At 41.6% G+C, this 15,813-nt stretch overlaps 1 protein-coding gene across 9 annotated transcripts in view; it reads right to left on the bottom strand.

Moving 5' to 3' along the window:
• The window catches only part of erc1b (ELKS/RAB6-interacting/CAST family member 1b), a 199,263-nt gene that overhangs the window by 101,663 nt on the left and 81,787 nt on the right, over positions 1–15,813 (bottom strand). For all 9 annotated transcript variants that reach the window (XM_058416753.1, XM_058416745.1, XM_058416746.1 and 6 more), the window contains 2 exons: positions 13,125–13,260; positions 4,158–4,289 (listed from right to left, as the gene is read on the bottom strand). In XM_058416753.1, coding sequence (XP_058272736.1) covers positions 4,158–4,289; positions 13,125–13,260 — 268 coding nt within the window. The remainder of the gene's footprint in view (positions 1–4,157; positions 4,290–13,124; positions 13,261–15,813) is intronic.

Raw genomic sequence — 15,813 nt, 5'->3', positions numbered from 1 at the left:
ACAGAAATCCATACGTAGCGCCAAAGCAGAAAGGATGACATCGAGGAAGAACAGGGATACGGGTGGCTATGAGACATCTGCTCATCCTGATCAACACTGGAGGAGGCGCTGAGACGCTCTTTGGTCTGGTGCCTCAAGAAGAAGGTTATGAAGTATGTCATTTGAGTGCTGAATCATGTCTGGAGACTAGACGTGTATTTTCATGTGGTCTTGGGCAAACGCTTTCACTGGCCCTGCTTGAGCAGCTGGTCGCATTTGGACAGGCCAGCCGTAAATCCTGCCCCTGGGTTAAGTGATTGGTGTCACAGCACAGCGAGAGGCTTGTGTCAGAGGAAAACAGTCCTTTCTCCCAGAGAGGCCACATTTTGCCCTTAATTACACACGCCCATTACATTGGCTGGCTCAGTGAGGTTTGGCGCGGTGCAAAAAAATCATGAGAGCATCAGCTAAAATAAGACAGGCCTGACCCTTCAGTGCCAGCGCAGTGATTTCATTTGATAGGCCTCTCTGCTGTAAGAACGGCTAATGTATGGGTCAGAATGGGCAAGAAGGACAAAACGAGGGACAGGAGCAATAGCGATAAATAGTTTGGGGGGGGGTGAAAAAGAAAAGCGAGATGGAAAGGAAGAAGGCTGTCAGGCTAACAAAGAACAGCAACACTCCCTTTCCATGTATTTAGAACAAAAAGAGTGACAGAAATTTGTACGGAGCCTGAATCCAACGTGTGCTACAAAATCCGAACAACAAGAAAGCAGCAATTAGAGGAAATTGAAACCAGAGTTAAGGAGAAAATGTGTGTGTGAGTGCAAATGTGTGTGTATGCAAGGATAGGGTGTGTGATAAGCTAACTCGAGAGATATATATATATATATATATATATAAGGCAGGAGAGTGTGTGATTTAAATGTTAGACAGTGTCTCAGGAAAGTGTTTTCCAAATATTATATATACACAGACTGAATAATTAAAATCAAAAAGTAAATAAGGTCCGTGTGCAGGCATGTGTAATAGAAAATCAGTCCAAAGCAGGTCTGAAACACTTTCCATGCTTATATAGAAGGTGTCAGAAGCTCAGTCTCTAAGCTCAGATTCGATGCCCTATTGTGATATGGTCTGGTTTCTCTGAAGGCTCTGAAATGATGGTTAATAGTTAGAATTAATGAAATACTACTCAAGATTGATAATCTACTGCTGTCATTCATCTCCATCACAGAGTGACGTTTTGGCCTGCAGTAATGATGCCCACATAAAGCAGAGGGGTGCCAATACTTATGTATTTCTAGAAAGTGGCTTTGTGACAATGTATATACAAATAAAAACTGAAGTGAATTTAAACTTAGTTAAAAAGAACGGACTCAGAGTAAATAACTCCAGATACTGTTAAAATACAATTTGTCACAGGCAGTCTCTGCTCAATCACAAATGGTGTTATATTGTGCATGTGGTACCTAAAATAAACCTACACTCCTAAAAGTTCCTTCTATGTCAAATTGTTCAGAGCAGAACCCCTTAGGAAATTAGGAATTGCTCCAAAGAACATTTCAAGACAAACATTTACCCCCCAAAACTCTGCCCTGAGTTCACAGAGTACATTTGGTAATGTTTTCAGTCTACAGAGCAGTCCAGTGAAGCGACCCCTGGTCCAAATGAAAATGGTGGTGTGGGGTTTGCTTCACCCAAAACCTAACATGAGGTGTGGAAGCTACCTGCTCTCTGTGCTGTGTAATAAGCTTAACTGGTCAGCTTACTTCCTGTTTTAAATTTCATGATGGTGGGGAGAGGCTTGTTACAGTCAGCGGAAGAGATAGAACACCTTACTGATATATAAAACCAGATTTTCACAGGATTGGAGCACTATAATTAGCTCACCCTTGCGGTCCAAGTGCTTACATTGACACGAAGGCTAAAAAAAATCTCTCATCTCCGTTTCATTAGCAGGTATTGCTGAATGATGACATTATACATGTAAAATGTGTTTTTGTGTGTGAAATTTACGTATGGAATCATACAGTAGATCCATGGTTTAAAAGGAAATTCTTCTACATAAAAGCAAACCTTTAATCAGAAGCCCCGCCCCCAAATGAGCCCAAAATGACTTCTTAGTGTGTGCTCAAGTATTCAGACGCCAAATGAGAAAGGTTTTTAACTGACAAAGCCTTTGGCCAACAGTCGCTACATTACTGAATATCACCGTTCTGTATTCCCTGAAAGAACAGTAATTTTAGCCAGAGACATTATCGGGCACGAAGACTTAGTTCCAGTACGGGTCACTTAGCAATGGAAGCGCTAATGAGTGTGTAGATGGGTGATGAAGGGGTTTAGGAACAGTGATGCAGAGTCTGGCACCCATCCCGACGTCCTCCCTTGACTTCCAGAGGAATAAACCAGGCTTAGCAGCAGCACTGGCTTCCTTCGAAGCCCTGCACTAATTAACCCCAAAGGGATCCAAACAGTGGACCGCTCCGGCCAAAGTCAGGAGTAAGAGGAACTCGAGCATGACGTGTTCATGACCCTTAAGTCTGTCAGTCTGCAGCAGTCGGGTGAGCCGTATTAACGCTGACTCACAGGCCGGCCGGCAGAAGGAAGACTCATTCGGTGAGAGCGTTTTCTTTTTGATGCCATCTCCAGGCCAAACACAAGGACGCTGTGATTTAAACTCTTTCAGTGCCATGAAAACACCAAGTGACCCATTTTAGACACAAATAAGACATGGCTTGTGTATGTGTGTGGAAAAAAAAAAGAAAGAAAAGGAACAAGGTTTTTATTTCACTGTACTTGCTATACAGGAATGATTTATTTTCCAAATGAAGACTGACTGGAGACACAAACACAGGCAGGCGCATGCCACATGAATGTTGTTAAATGGCCTCTTGTTGGCAGGGTGATGTGAGGTTGGCATGATTCATAGAGCTGCTGTAGTGATGTGATGTGCTGCGCTGTGCTGTGACAGGGCAGCCATTATGCTAACAGCTTGGGAGATGCTAGTTGCCCATAGAAGTGCATTAAACTCTCCACAAAACAGAGTTTGGAAGTCATCTGACGCTAAAAACGGATATTTCTTAAAGGACGGAGCATTAACTTTTCCCTAAGTGTTAAAGAAGTCAGGAAATCATGATGCAATGAGCATGCTCCTCGATTTAACAGCTGCGAACTTAGTAGCAAGTCAGCTTATTTAAAAATATTCCACGTAAAGAGAGGAGAGAAGACGTTGTCTAGATATATAGCAAAAGAAGTGACTCATTTCCAGAGAAAACCCTGCACAGGGTTTGGAGATGATTAAGTGTTTATATGGCCCACCTTTAAAAAAAAAAACAAACAATTTACTCTACTTCCTGTAACTGGATGTAGTAAAATGTGGTCTCATTAGTACATGTTTATAAACTCTTTATCTAGCTCACCAAACAAGATACAAAAGTCCAATGTGCTGCCCATTCCTTTGTTTTGGTGGCCCTGAATAAATGTAATTTAACTTCAAATCAATGCAATTATGGTGCTGAGTGATGCAGGAGACAGGCATTAGAGCCCTACTGTCAGGAGACCAGAGTTGAGGACAGAGCCAAGCCTTCTTTCCGCTGTCAATCACAGCGACATGAGCCAATCACGGCATCTGTGAGCTCATGTATTAGGAAGAAGGCAGACAGCGCTTTCCTGAATGAATAATGTTGCCATGTAATGAAGCAAAAGAAGCAGCGGTTTGCTTGATGAGTATCAGAGGAAGCATGGAGCTGGGAAGCTGGTGAGGGGGTGTGAAATGGCAAATGGTCAGACTCGGAGTAAATGTGATAAGTGAAAAATGATTAAATAAAAAAAGGACTTCAAGTGTATTGATATGCATTAAGAAACATGAGATGTAGTGAGGAATGGGACAGCTTTGTGCACTGACAGATTAACTTCTCTAATGTAAAATGTGTGCATTTGATAAAAAGCCAGCACCACACCACAGTGCCAATAAATCTCATCTGTATGTGCCATGCTCTGTTTATATACAGTATTAAATATAGATTTGTGAAAGTCAATAGAAAGTGCTCCACTAAGCAACTACATAAATAAATAAATAAATAAATAAATAAATAAATAAATAGCCCTGAAACGGTTGTGACTATTCCAAACCTGAAGAATGTTTAGCACTATTTGTGTGTTAAGTGCAGAACTCTGACCTGTTTCTCTGCATGTGTGCGTGCAGCCTCTTCCTGTGCCAGCACCATCTCTCTCTCTGCAGTGATCTGAACACTCTCACGAAGCGCCTCTTCCAGTTCCTCGATTCGCTCGTCTTTCTGCCTCAGAGAGTCCTGTTAAAAAACAAAAACTGGTGTTAAAATAGACAAGCAATAACCATAAGACACTGTTTTTTTTTTTAACTATAAGCTTTAGTGGAAGCCAAATAAGGTGCAGGTGAAAGTGAGAAGCAGGTAGCTCAGTGAGAGCAGGTTGTTGGGGTCAACATCATGATGAGTGTGTCAGGGCAGGTACAGAAGCTTCGGTGGTTAAGGTCAGATGCGGTTGGCAGTCTAAGATCGGTGAGTCACGCTCATAAATGACTCGGCCGAGACTCATGTCATACATCAGACAAACCACATCGCTTTCCTCTGCACTTTGGTTACTCATAAAATGAACAGGCAGTGAGTCAAGCTGCAGCTCTTATCCAGTTCAAATTCATTATTAAGATTTAATACCAAACAGCCCTGATGGATACTTGTTCACTCCTGGTATATTCATGTGTCTGGTATCTTCAGGGTTGCGAAATCTACCACAAGCAACCTGACGTCTCTTTAAAAATAGCTCAGATGTTGGACAGGAAGGTCACGAGGTCAAAACCATGGACCACCACGCTGCCATCACTGGCTCCTTGAGTAAGGGAATAACCCCCAAATGCACAGCTGTATAAATAACATGAATGCTTCAGTTATACCCTGGATAAGTGCATCTGCCTTATATAATAAACAAACATACACGTATATAGTGATAGAAAGGGGTTTAAGTAATAAAAACTAAAGCTTATATACTGCCAAAGCAATTCTCAATAAATACTGACCAAAAGAAAAACCAACCAATAATAAAATGATTTATATCTTTATATTAGGGAAAATACCGTGGCTCTATTGTTATTCTGATACAGACTGCTTTTATTGCATTTCTATCCTGATGGGCGTGTCTTTTCAGGATGACCCCGCCCACATCCACAGGCTCACTGAAAGTTTTAATGTGGATGACATGCCATGGCCTTCACACTCATCAGATCTCGACCCATGATGGAAGACTTTGGACTGGTGTGTTAGACAGTGCCCTCCGCCAGCTTCATCACCATCATCATCATCATTAAAAGACCAACTGAGGGAACACAGACTAGGAACATCAATGTCAGCGCATAATGATGTTCTCCTGGGGGTTCGAATCGGCTTCACACCTACCTAACACACATTATGTTGGGTGTGTTTTTCATTTGCCGCTCATCTGTAAACACAAGTGTTCAGCATACTCTCCATGCCGAGTTTCTTCTTCCTGCTGTATAACAGACCTAAGCAGGCAGTGCGCTCATCCGCTGGAATGCCTGCATCTGCCCCAAATAAAATCTGCTTTTTCAAACTAAAGGCAGCAATTACTGGAAGTTGAAGCCTGTAGGGTGTAGGGTGAAGGGTGAGACCAAACAGCGCAGTGTGGAAATAGAAAGAGAAGAAGATAAAAATCTATCTTTGACCATATATGTTCTTCTCTCCTCAGTGCCAAGCATCAGCTCCACATTCTTAAGACACAGCACAATCACTTTGGCTTGATTTAAAGTGACGCTAATCCTTTTTGTACGGTCAATATCTCATTACGTTAATGCTCCTGGTGCCAAAACTGCACAACTGATAGAAAGAGACACCTCAGGGAGGACCAAATTAAAGCCACATGGAAGAGCGCTGGGACTGGATGAGCTGCAGAGAGAGGCTCGCTGAGAAACTGAGCTCTGAATCCTACGGGATAAATTCGGAGATGAACAGCAAAACATAGCAAATATGACACGTGACAGTGTGCTCATCTTTACCTGACTGTAAAAGGAATAAACATGAATAAATAAGAGCCTGTCAGGAGTAGCTAGCATGATCCCAACCTCTACTATGGAATCATGCCAAGTAACAAAATATACTGAAGTTGCAAAATTATTGGCACCCTTCTGAATATTTTACTTTTATTTGCACGCCAGTTTTAATAACAGATGCTGCTTCGTGGAAATGCGTATCTTCAATGACAAAGCTGGAGGTGACGGTGGTAAGGACAAACTTCCTGACCCAAAATGAGTGGTAATGGATAGTAGGGTCATAGGTCATTACAGTGTACTGGTGTAGAAGAGTTCAGGGATGAGAATAGGACAGTTATCATGATTACAGCAGCATCTCCTCAGTACAAATCTACACTATCCAGGTGACACTTTCCACTGAACCAAGGGAGCGAGTTAAAGGCATGTTTATGTTTAAGTAATATATATAAAATCCTATCCAATGGATAGGATATTTCACATACAATACTTATGTTATTAAATATCTTAAAAGGTGTAGATAATTCTGGAGTTGACCCGGGTTGTTTAAACGTATCAAGCTCATGCCAAAACACCAGCTGACTGAATCTGATTTTCTAGCATATTAAATACTCTGAGCTAGCTGAAGGGAGAGTGGTGCAAAAAGAAAAAACCTGATTTCTGTTTAGTGCATGTTCCCTAGAGCAAACAGAGTGTCTCGGAACACAGATGTGGTATAAAACAGCCAGATTTCTCTGCAGGGGGTGAGAAAATGCTTTTCTAGTGGTCTTGGCACAAGAAGGAGAAGAGTCGCTAATGTTTACTGAGGAAACGGAAAAGAGCAGCGGGAGTCTGTCTCTCCTGGCTAGAAAGCGCATAAGCGTGGCCAACCGCACTGCAACATCAAGTGTAACTACCCCACAAACAGGCCCAATAAAAAGTGCTTGCAAGTCTATTAAGACCAGGAGCCTAGGGCAGGAGAAGTTTCCCACCCAGTCATCTAGAGCTCCTGATTAGATATGGAGTTCCTCTCGGGACAAACGCTGAGTGCGTGTTGGTCATTTGAATTAGCTTAGTCTGTTTAATCACTTCTCTTTTTGAACTCTCTAATCATGCTAGCAAGTGAAAAGTTGCTAATGTTGTCGTCTGTGGGCATGCGACTTCCTGTTCTGGAGAGTAAAGTTAGTTAAAAACAACAAGCCTCTACACCAGTTTTGTTTAAAATGTAATTATAGGACATTCTAGGCTTCATACCAGCTTCACTAAAAGATGCTAATGCAATAGTGGTGTATGCTCCTCCCAAGCTTTATTTATTTATTTAATGTCTCTACACTTATTTTAATCAGAGATTGTATAAGAAATGAACTAAAATTATAAGGTTATAAGGATATTATACCTATTACGCAAATTTTGCCCAGTAACTGGAAACTAATTGTAGTTAGTTAGGGGCTTGAGATCATTCAAGGAATCATTGGAGCCAGTCGTTTAGATTTGTCGCATAGGATTTGCATAAAATGGCAAAATAAATACCACCTTATGGAGCTTTGTCACTTGCTGGTGTGAAAGCAAGCCAGGCCTGAAAATCCCAGTACAATCCCAGCATATTACTAGGAAGGTTCATGTGTGAAAGAAGTTGATATATTACAGTTAAAACGCACCGCCTTCATTGAAGCACCTGATGAAGGAGAGTGCTTTTTCTTAGTTACATTTGTTAGCCGGGCTGTGTGTGTGTGTGTGTGTGTGTGTGTACACACACTGGAAGCCCAGAGACTTTACAAGTTTCTACAGTTACAATATTTTCTTTGCACATTTGCATGATAAAATCCCACAACACATTATGAAGTTAATCTTGGCTGAGGTCCTTTTAGGGCATGTGGTTAAAGAGAATGCGAGCGCTACGAATAGTGTTCACATTATTTTACTTGCTAACTACATTTTACAAATTTTAGTTGTTGTTTTTTTTGCTGGCCTCGACTCCCTTTCCATTTCACTCTATCTTTCTCCATCTCTTCGTGACACTCTGATTGGCATTCACAAAAGCACAGACCTGTAACAGCGGTTCTCAGAAGCAAAACCACGTTGAAATGTAAGAAACGATAAGGTTCCAGTTTATCTTCACCATCAGTCCTCCTTGGCCTGGCAAGTAAGATCTTTTCCTCTTTTTCTGTATTCGCCTATATCCTCCGTTCTGCTCAAGAAAGGACAGGCTCCAAATTTACTCCCCAGCAGGAGTTCTGCTCTCCAGGGCAATGGAAGGAAAAAGACCGTAAGGGATCAAGCAGAAAGTCATTACCATCAAAGCTTCTCTGGAGTAAAACTTTGCCCTGAGCACACAGGCAAGTGTAGTGCTTTCCATGGCCCCTGTTTAGGTACATGGGGTTAAGATGAAAAAGATAGAGAGGGAGAGAGAGAAAGTCTAAAACAGCCTAAAGCAAGAGGATAAGAGAAAAAGCATGAGAAGAAACCAAAAGGAGTGAGATATGGTGTTAAAAAGGCAAGTGTAAACAAAGAGCTCTGGTTCTGATGACTGGACGAGAGACCTGCTTAGGGGGGAAAAAAAAAAAAAAAAAAAAGAGTAGATGATCAGATTCAGATGGTGTGGGGCTCAGGGCAGGCACATTCCTTTAGCTATGGATGAGACCAGAAACGGGACAGAACTATACATGTGCTATCACACTAGGCACACTGACAGACCCTAAAGCTGAATAATCAACTTGTCTGCACTGATGAACTGCTTTACCAGGTTTAACATCCAGGATAATAATTAGGAAACTTTATTGCACATACAGGTAGGCCTGACAGCCATACATCCGCAAACCATCCGAGAAAGAAAAGATTCCTGCCCGTGCTCCAAATAGGTTGAGTGCTTCAGAAGAACAGTACATGCTTCAGCCCGTGGAGAGTTAGAGTTGGTTTGCGTTTGAAGAGTTCTTTCATGCCGCCACTTTGGAGTGTCAGTCATAAGCCCTGTGTTTGCTTCCTACTGCGTGACCTGCTCACACTCACAAGGTGATGAGATGGAGAATCAAACCTTTTATATAGGAAGTGCACCTCATCTCTGTTGTTTCATACTCAGCCGTCTGCCTTTCTTACCTTCCTGTACTTCCTTCTCATCTTAGCCACAGCGCTGTCTCCGTTTCATTCTTTTCTGAGCGCTGACCTTGCCTCGCGCCAACACATCCGTGCTGATGATTTTGCCTGCAGCTATGTCTCAGCGTCCGCTCATCCAAGGTTAGTTTGGCAGCCCGTTTTCAAATTGCTCCCACCAAGTTAAAATAAGCGATGAGATTGCCAATTATTCAGATTTTAGGGTGCTTAAGTGGTCTCAAAAGCTCTGCCCATATACAGGTCTCACAGGATTTCAACAGCATGTTGCTACCAGCCTGAATCCTGGCATCTGTGGTTTGTATGTCCAACATTGCCCCATCAATCAGCGTGACACCAGCCAATCGCAGACTTCCGAGGAAACAGAAGAGACAGATTCCTTGCTACCACTCTATAGTGCAACTGAGCAGAACTAATTAGTGAGTGGCAATCCGGCACCGACTAAATAGCGGGGGAAAAAATGGGAGGAAAAATCCAACACCACAAAGCGAATCTAGAAATCTGGAGAAATCTAATTTAAAACAATGTAATATAAGGCTTATTTTTATGTCAAGTTTGAAGATGCATCTGCTTTCCTTCAGAAGCCTGAATGATCAATACCACTTGCTAGCTATTGATGATCTTCTAAAGTATTTATTTAAAAGCTATTAGCCAAACTGAGAGGTAAAAGTGGAATATTAACCAGGTTCAGGTGTATAAATAAGCACATCCATCTGGTGCGCAAACAAACCCTAAACAAATGAAAACCATTCCATCTTAACCATGCTCACACTCCCACATCCCATCACACAGCACCAGAGACAAAAAACACTAGTGATAATTGTTCAGAGCGTACTATAGATTTTTATTTCCTAAGGAGGTGAATATATTGGTTGGAACATACACATTTAAAAAAAAACAATCTGGATGAAAAAGCTCGTCCCTCCCCAGGGTAAGGAGAGCCCTCCTGTTCCCTTGCATTAAAGCAGCAGCAGCTCTCTGCCAGTGAGTCATAAAAAGGCTTCCGTTTGACTCTTTTATATCTGCATCCTTAAAGAGGTCCATAAAGCCACAACACACCCCAAGCACTTCAGCTTCATTAAGTCCACAGTTTCTACCATTACCTATGATTTTTTTTTCCTTTGTAGCATGTGTGTATAAATATTACAGTAAGCACCTGACTTTAATTTCACAGCAAAGGTACTGCCATACAACATCAGGAGGAATGGACCATTGCTTTCCAAGAGGCCATTCAGGTGTTTGTTTGGTTGCTTGTGTTCTTAAGATTTGATAAGTGCAGCTTGCTCCTCACACGAGTCATTAGATCCTTAGAGCTGGACTGCTGTAGGCCGATAGAGAAGATCTTCAATTTCCTCAAATTCACTTTATAAACTGAAAAACATTAATGCATGCTCACAAAGCCAAAAATGTACCTGATTGCAAAGTTTAAACTCTAAATCATCGAGTCATTCCAGTCCACAGGAATGGCCTCGAATTCACCCAATTCCCTTCAAGACACAAGGCAGATTAGCATCAGAACGCTTCTCTGTACTGTCTCCCTGATGGTAGAATAAACCTGCCCTGCTATACAAACATCTGATTCCCTTCCGTTTTCAAACTTAACCTGACTCAACGCCTCCATCGCCAACAATCCCAGTTCTTCTATTTATTTAATCCTTTGAGTGCCTCAAATACTCTTAAAATATACCAAAAACAGAAAGAAAGCTATTGAAGAAAACTATTTGACTGATTTCCGGTGACCTTGATCCTGTTTGAATCACTTCCTAAAGCACTGTTAAAAGTACTGAACTGAAAGTAATTGATCAGTGTCATCTCGCTATACATTATCACATGTATATCGTATCTGTTCATCTTCAGACTCTTGATATATTCTGTCGCTCCATCAGCACTCATTTTCCTCTTTTTCTGCAATGCTGCACCAGGGCCCTCTGGTGACAAAAAGTGATGGGAAGCATGTTTACCAGTTCAGCCTAGAGTGAGACTGCAGAGTAAAACTGTCCAAACTCGTGCCACGCTTTACAGCAGGTATTTACTATCCATCATTTTAACGGTCATCTCCTCTCTATCTTTCCCAGAATGAATGACTTGAGTCCATTCTGTCAATATTTAATCTGTGGGAAAGAGAAGGATGGTCTGATGATTCACTCTCCATGTGTGTGTGTGTGAGAGAGAGAGAGAGCCTTGTGGTGGAAAATATCTTGTGTTTCGTAGATGTGGAAGATGGTGATTCAAGAAGGCTAGATCCAAGGGTCAGAGAAAAACTTCTGCAAAGCACTGCTCCTAAATTCCTGTCTTCTTGATGGTTTCTTTCTGGCTTGTTTCTTGACATGCAAGTCCATGTGTTCTGCATGCTGAAGTGATCTGGCTAGATTAATTAGAGGACTGATTTGTCCAGAACATTGTTTGGGAAGAACAACCCTGGCGCCTACAAAGCCCTGAGACTTTCTGAGAGGAATACATATTGAGCTTCAGGGTCAGACATAACGGCACTCCGCCTGACCACTTTACCATCTCCCAAGTTAACAGCAGCTGCCCCGAACATGACCACCTTGCTTCAAGGCTTGACCCCTGTATCCCCTCATCAAAACCCTTAATTAACTGAAACACAAGAGGAGCCCTTTTTCGGAGCTTGAAGAGACAGGAAACAAGAGGGTTATTGGTCTGTGGCCCCCTTAGTGACGTCCTGAAGTGACCTCTTTCAGTCCGTCTTGTTCAAATTATCTGTCAGGTCAATACAGCAAGCATGCCAGTCATCAGAAACAAACAGAGCTCTTTCCAAAACACAACCCTCATTTAGGCAAATAACGTGCAGTGGCTAGCTCCAACAGTCCAGACTTATTCCAGTTCTCGCTTTGCCTCAGGACTCGAGTGTGGTGTCTCTAAGCGGGAGGTAGTGGCTGCTAGTCTTGGATGGAGAAGGCCATCACTGGGTTCAAGCGTCTTCCCCCTTAGAAAGGCCCACCATGTGGGTGCATCAGTATGCACAGAGTCGGGTGTAGAAAGCCACAATGTGGCCTCTGTAGCAACATGATCTCATAAAGCAACCTGGAGATCTAACTCATATACTAGTTAGGTTTTTGGCTGTATCATGTATTTGCGCACGGAAAAGGACGCACAAGCTCACGGTACGTCAGGTCAAGGTCTAATAACACAGAAACCTCAGTGTGGAGAATAAAGAAAATGAACTTAAATCAAAACAAAGAAGAAATGACAAGGGGAAAGTGAAAATGTGAAAAGGAAGGAGTGACCAAGAGGCCAGGAGAGGGGATAAAAACACAAAATCAAGGCATGTGAAGGGGGTCGTTTGGTGTTTTTTTGCCCAGAGGTCTTTTAGAAAGAAGAAGAAGAAGAAAAAAACAGGCTGACCATAAAGGTTTGGACGTTCTGTATAGCTAGCGGCTGGCATTAATGCTGGACTCAAATAAATATACTCAGAATCTGTGAGGTTCAATCAAATCAAAACCATTTGGTGGGGCTGTATGAGGATGTGTTGAATTGGAAACAAAAAAACAAAAATCCAAAAGTGAATAAATGTGTTCTAAGCCTAACAAGAATCAAAGCTAAGAAGTGTGCTTTCAGAGAAAACATATGGTCATATCATAATAAACAGTCGAATGGCAAACTTTTGTATGACAAAACTATTCAAATCCAACAAAAATTTATATTTTTTTTATATAAACTCCCTTGTCATCATCACCCAAAATAGCACACAGATCTAAATCCTTCCTAAAATCATTGGCCAGGAGCTTCCGGGTGGCCTAATGGTCACCACAAGATGAAATTAGAGTTGAAATCCGGGTGATGCCACAACCTTCCATAGCCACAAGTCTGAGAAAGCATAGCATTACGCTATTCACTGGAGATTAGAGTGACACTAGCCAATCGTGGGTGTGTCTGAGATCATGTGTATGGAAGCGGCTCTCCTCCAAGCATGTTTAAGAAAACAATGACTAGTGAATGGAGACTATTCAGTGTGTGCTTTAATATGTACTGACTCACTTGACCTCCCGAGAGGCAGCATTACCTTGACCTGCTGAGAGCTTTCGTTGATGTTATCCTCACGCTTGCGTGCCTCCTCCATCAGCTGCGCGTTACGGTTCTTCTCCACTTGCTCCTTGTGTTTCAGAGTGGCCACCTTCTTGCTCTGGTCCTTCATCTGCCTGCAAGATACACAAACCTTGTCAAAGAAAACATACAGAACGTGAGCAGAAGAAATGTACACTACACAGACACACAAATCAATGCTTGTATGAAAAACAAGTCAATCAAGCAGATGAGAAAATACAGCGACATCTTTTGTCTTAGCTGTGGAATTTTTTCATTATTCTTCCTCTCCAGGTGCTGAAGGATGACAAAAAAAAAAAAAGAGAGAGGATGACTCAAAACAACAACCGAAAGCAGGAAAAAAAGCCCATATCTGCAGATGTCGAGGTAGTTTCTTTTACAGCAAACGGGAAACAGATTCCGTATGCGCTAAGCTCCATTGAGAAGCACACTGTAGGCCTGTTATGAGTGTCTTATTGTTTACATGACTGCGTCGTCTAAATTCTGTTCTCACAGCATCATGGCCAGATGAGTTACTAATCATCGACACGATCAAGGAAACCTGATCTCTTATCTTTCTCCATACACGGAGCAGATGTAGATGCGACTAAGCCAATATGATTCAGTTGATGAATAATAACACAGCAACCCTTGTGCCTTCACCGCAAAGCAGACCAGACATTGGATGTAATGATGAAGCGGTTTGTAGGATACGACAGACAAGGCTCACATATGTTCTCCGGGAACGCACTACCTACTGCTCCTCGAGGACGGTAGATGTCTACACAGCTACACTGAGGCCGGGTTAAAGAACAGCGCGAAAACTTGGGCAGTAGAGAAGCCAAATCTCTCGGGGCACATTACTAAAGTGTCGGGTGAGTTTCCAGCATGATTAAACTATGACAAGGTGATCTCAAACAAGGACAGGTGACTATGAGCCAAGCCATTATACCTCCAACACCTGATCATTCTTCTGGACTAGCAATCAGAGCACCGGCAAGTCTGTGTTTAATGAGTAGTTGGAGAAAGCCACAGAGCTCCTGGCTCTTACGGTGGATGTCGGCTGAAAGAAGTATCACCATGTGGACCAAAATGAAGCCAGAACAACTAGTACAGTCCATATGTACATGTACATGGTAGAATAATAGATGTATAGAGTTTTTTTTGGGGCCTGTATATTGCATATTTTTCAGGATCCTGGGATCCAGTATTTTAGATGTGAACACTGTGGCTGTGTACCTGCTGCTTTTGGGGCTAAAAAAAGCTCAATCAATTTATTCCATTCAAAAACTTTCATCAGTGCCATGCGATTGAATTCAATTATGATGATTTGTTTTTGTACATACAATATAATTTGATCAGGCAATCTTAACCCTCTCACTGAGCTTACACCCAATTCTCGACTCGAACCCAGATCGCTGGTGTTGTGCAACTGTGACATTTCCCCAAAAAAATAAATAAATAAATAAGTAAAATAAAAATATAGTAAATAAAGAAATTAAAAAGCAATTAGATCACATTTTTATGAGAAATTTTTTTTTTTTTATATTTTCCCTTTTTCAGTTTAGCACTAAACCATACTGTAAGGGTGAACCTTGACATGACGGTAATTCACAGAAGCCAACACTTTTGTGTTAAATAAAGATGGGAAGGCTTCTGAACAAAAAATAAATTTTTGGCTCCTTCACCAGCCCCTTGATAAGAGTTCATAAGACAACAAAAAGTTAATAAGATGACAATAAATAAATAAATAAATAAATAAATAAATAAATAAATAAATAAATAAATAAATAAATAAATAAAACAATCTTTTAAAAACCCATAGCTGCCTGTCCTGAAGACTTTCCTGTGGGGAACAAACAAAGTTATGGCTTGACTCCTGACTGTTACAAAGCACTGACACTGGAGTCTCCTTCCACAAAAAGTTAAACAAATCACATTTTGTAGCTGATTAATTTGTTACTAAAGAAAGAATAACGTATAAAAACAAAAGCTGTGCAGGCGAGACTACATTAATCAACACACTCTGACCAATCAGACTTGAGAATTGATCAGCGCTGTGGTTTCATCTATAACGTGAGAATGCACGTCAAGGTCCGAGATAGACGCAACAGAAAATTGAACTTGTAACGTGTCAGAAAATCACTCGAGCACTAACCACGTTTGTACAGCACACAGAAATAACACTAATTTGGTTGGATTTTTTGTTTGGTTTTGACTTGAATGAGGTTTAATGCACTGTGACACCACTCTTGGCAGTAGACAGTCTAACCAAACCAGCACAAACAGTAATTTTATGGCACAAATTAGCACAAACGAATGACATAAGTTTATTAAATTTCTTTTCAGATGGTGCGCCAGCTTCACGGAGGTCTGTGAGAATTGTTAACTACTACGCAACTCCGTCCACGAGAGCCCACAGTGTGCCGTACCGCACTCCGCTGCAACCATGTTCCTTTGCTATCCAGCCCTGGCAGGCTCCATGTCATATTGTTCGAATCATTATCCCAAATCCGATGCGTTGCCAACATCCCAAAGCAACATGACACATACTCTGTCTGACTGTATAAGAACCTAGACCTTTCTTATGCACACACAATAGGTCATAAACTGGAATTTTCCCATTTAGTCTCAGGCCAAGCCATCTGCTTGGCACTGACAAAACCCTT

This window comes from Hemibagrus wyckioides, linkage group LG19 (assembly GCF_019097595.1).
Source record: "Hemibagrus wyckioides isolate EC202008001 linkage group LG19, SWU_Hwy_1.0, whole genome shotgun sequence".
Taxonomy (NCBI): Eukaryota; Metazoa; Chordata; class Actinopteri; order Siluriformes; family Bagridae; genus Hemibagrus; species Hemibagrus wyckioides.
Note: the sequence above shows the minus strand (reverse complement) of the source record. Positions and strands in the feature narration are given on the sequence as shown.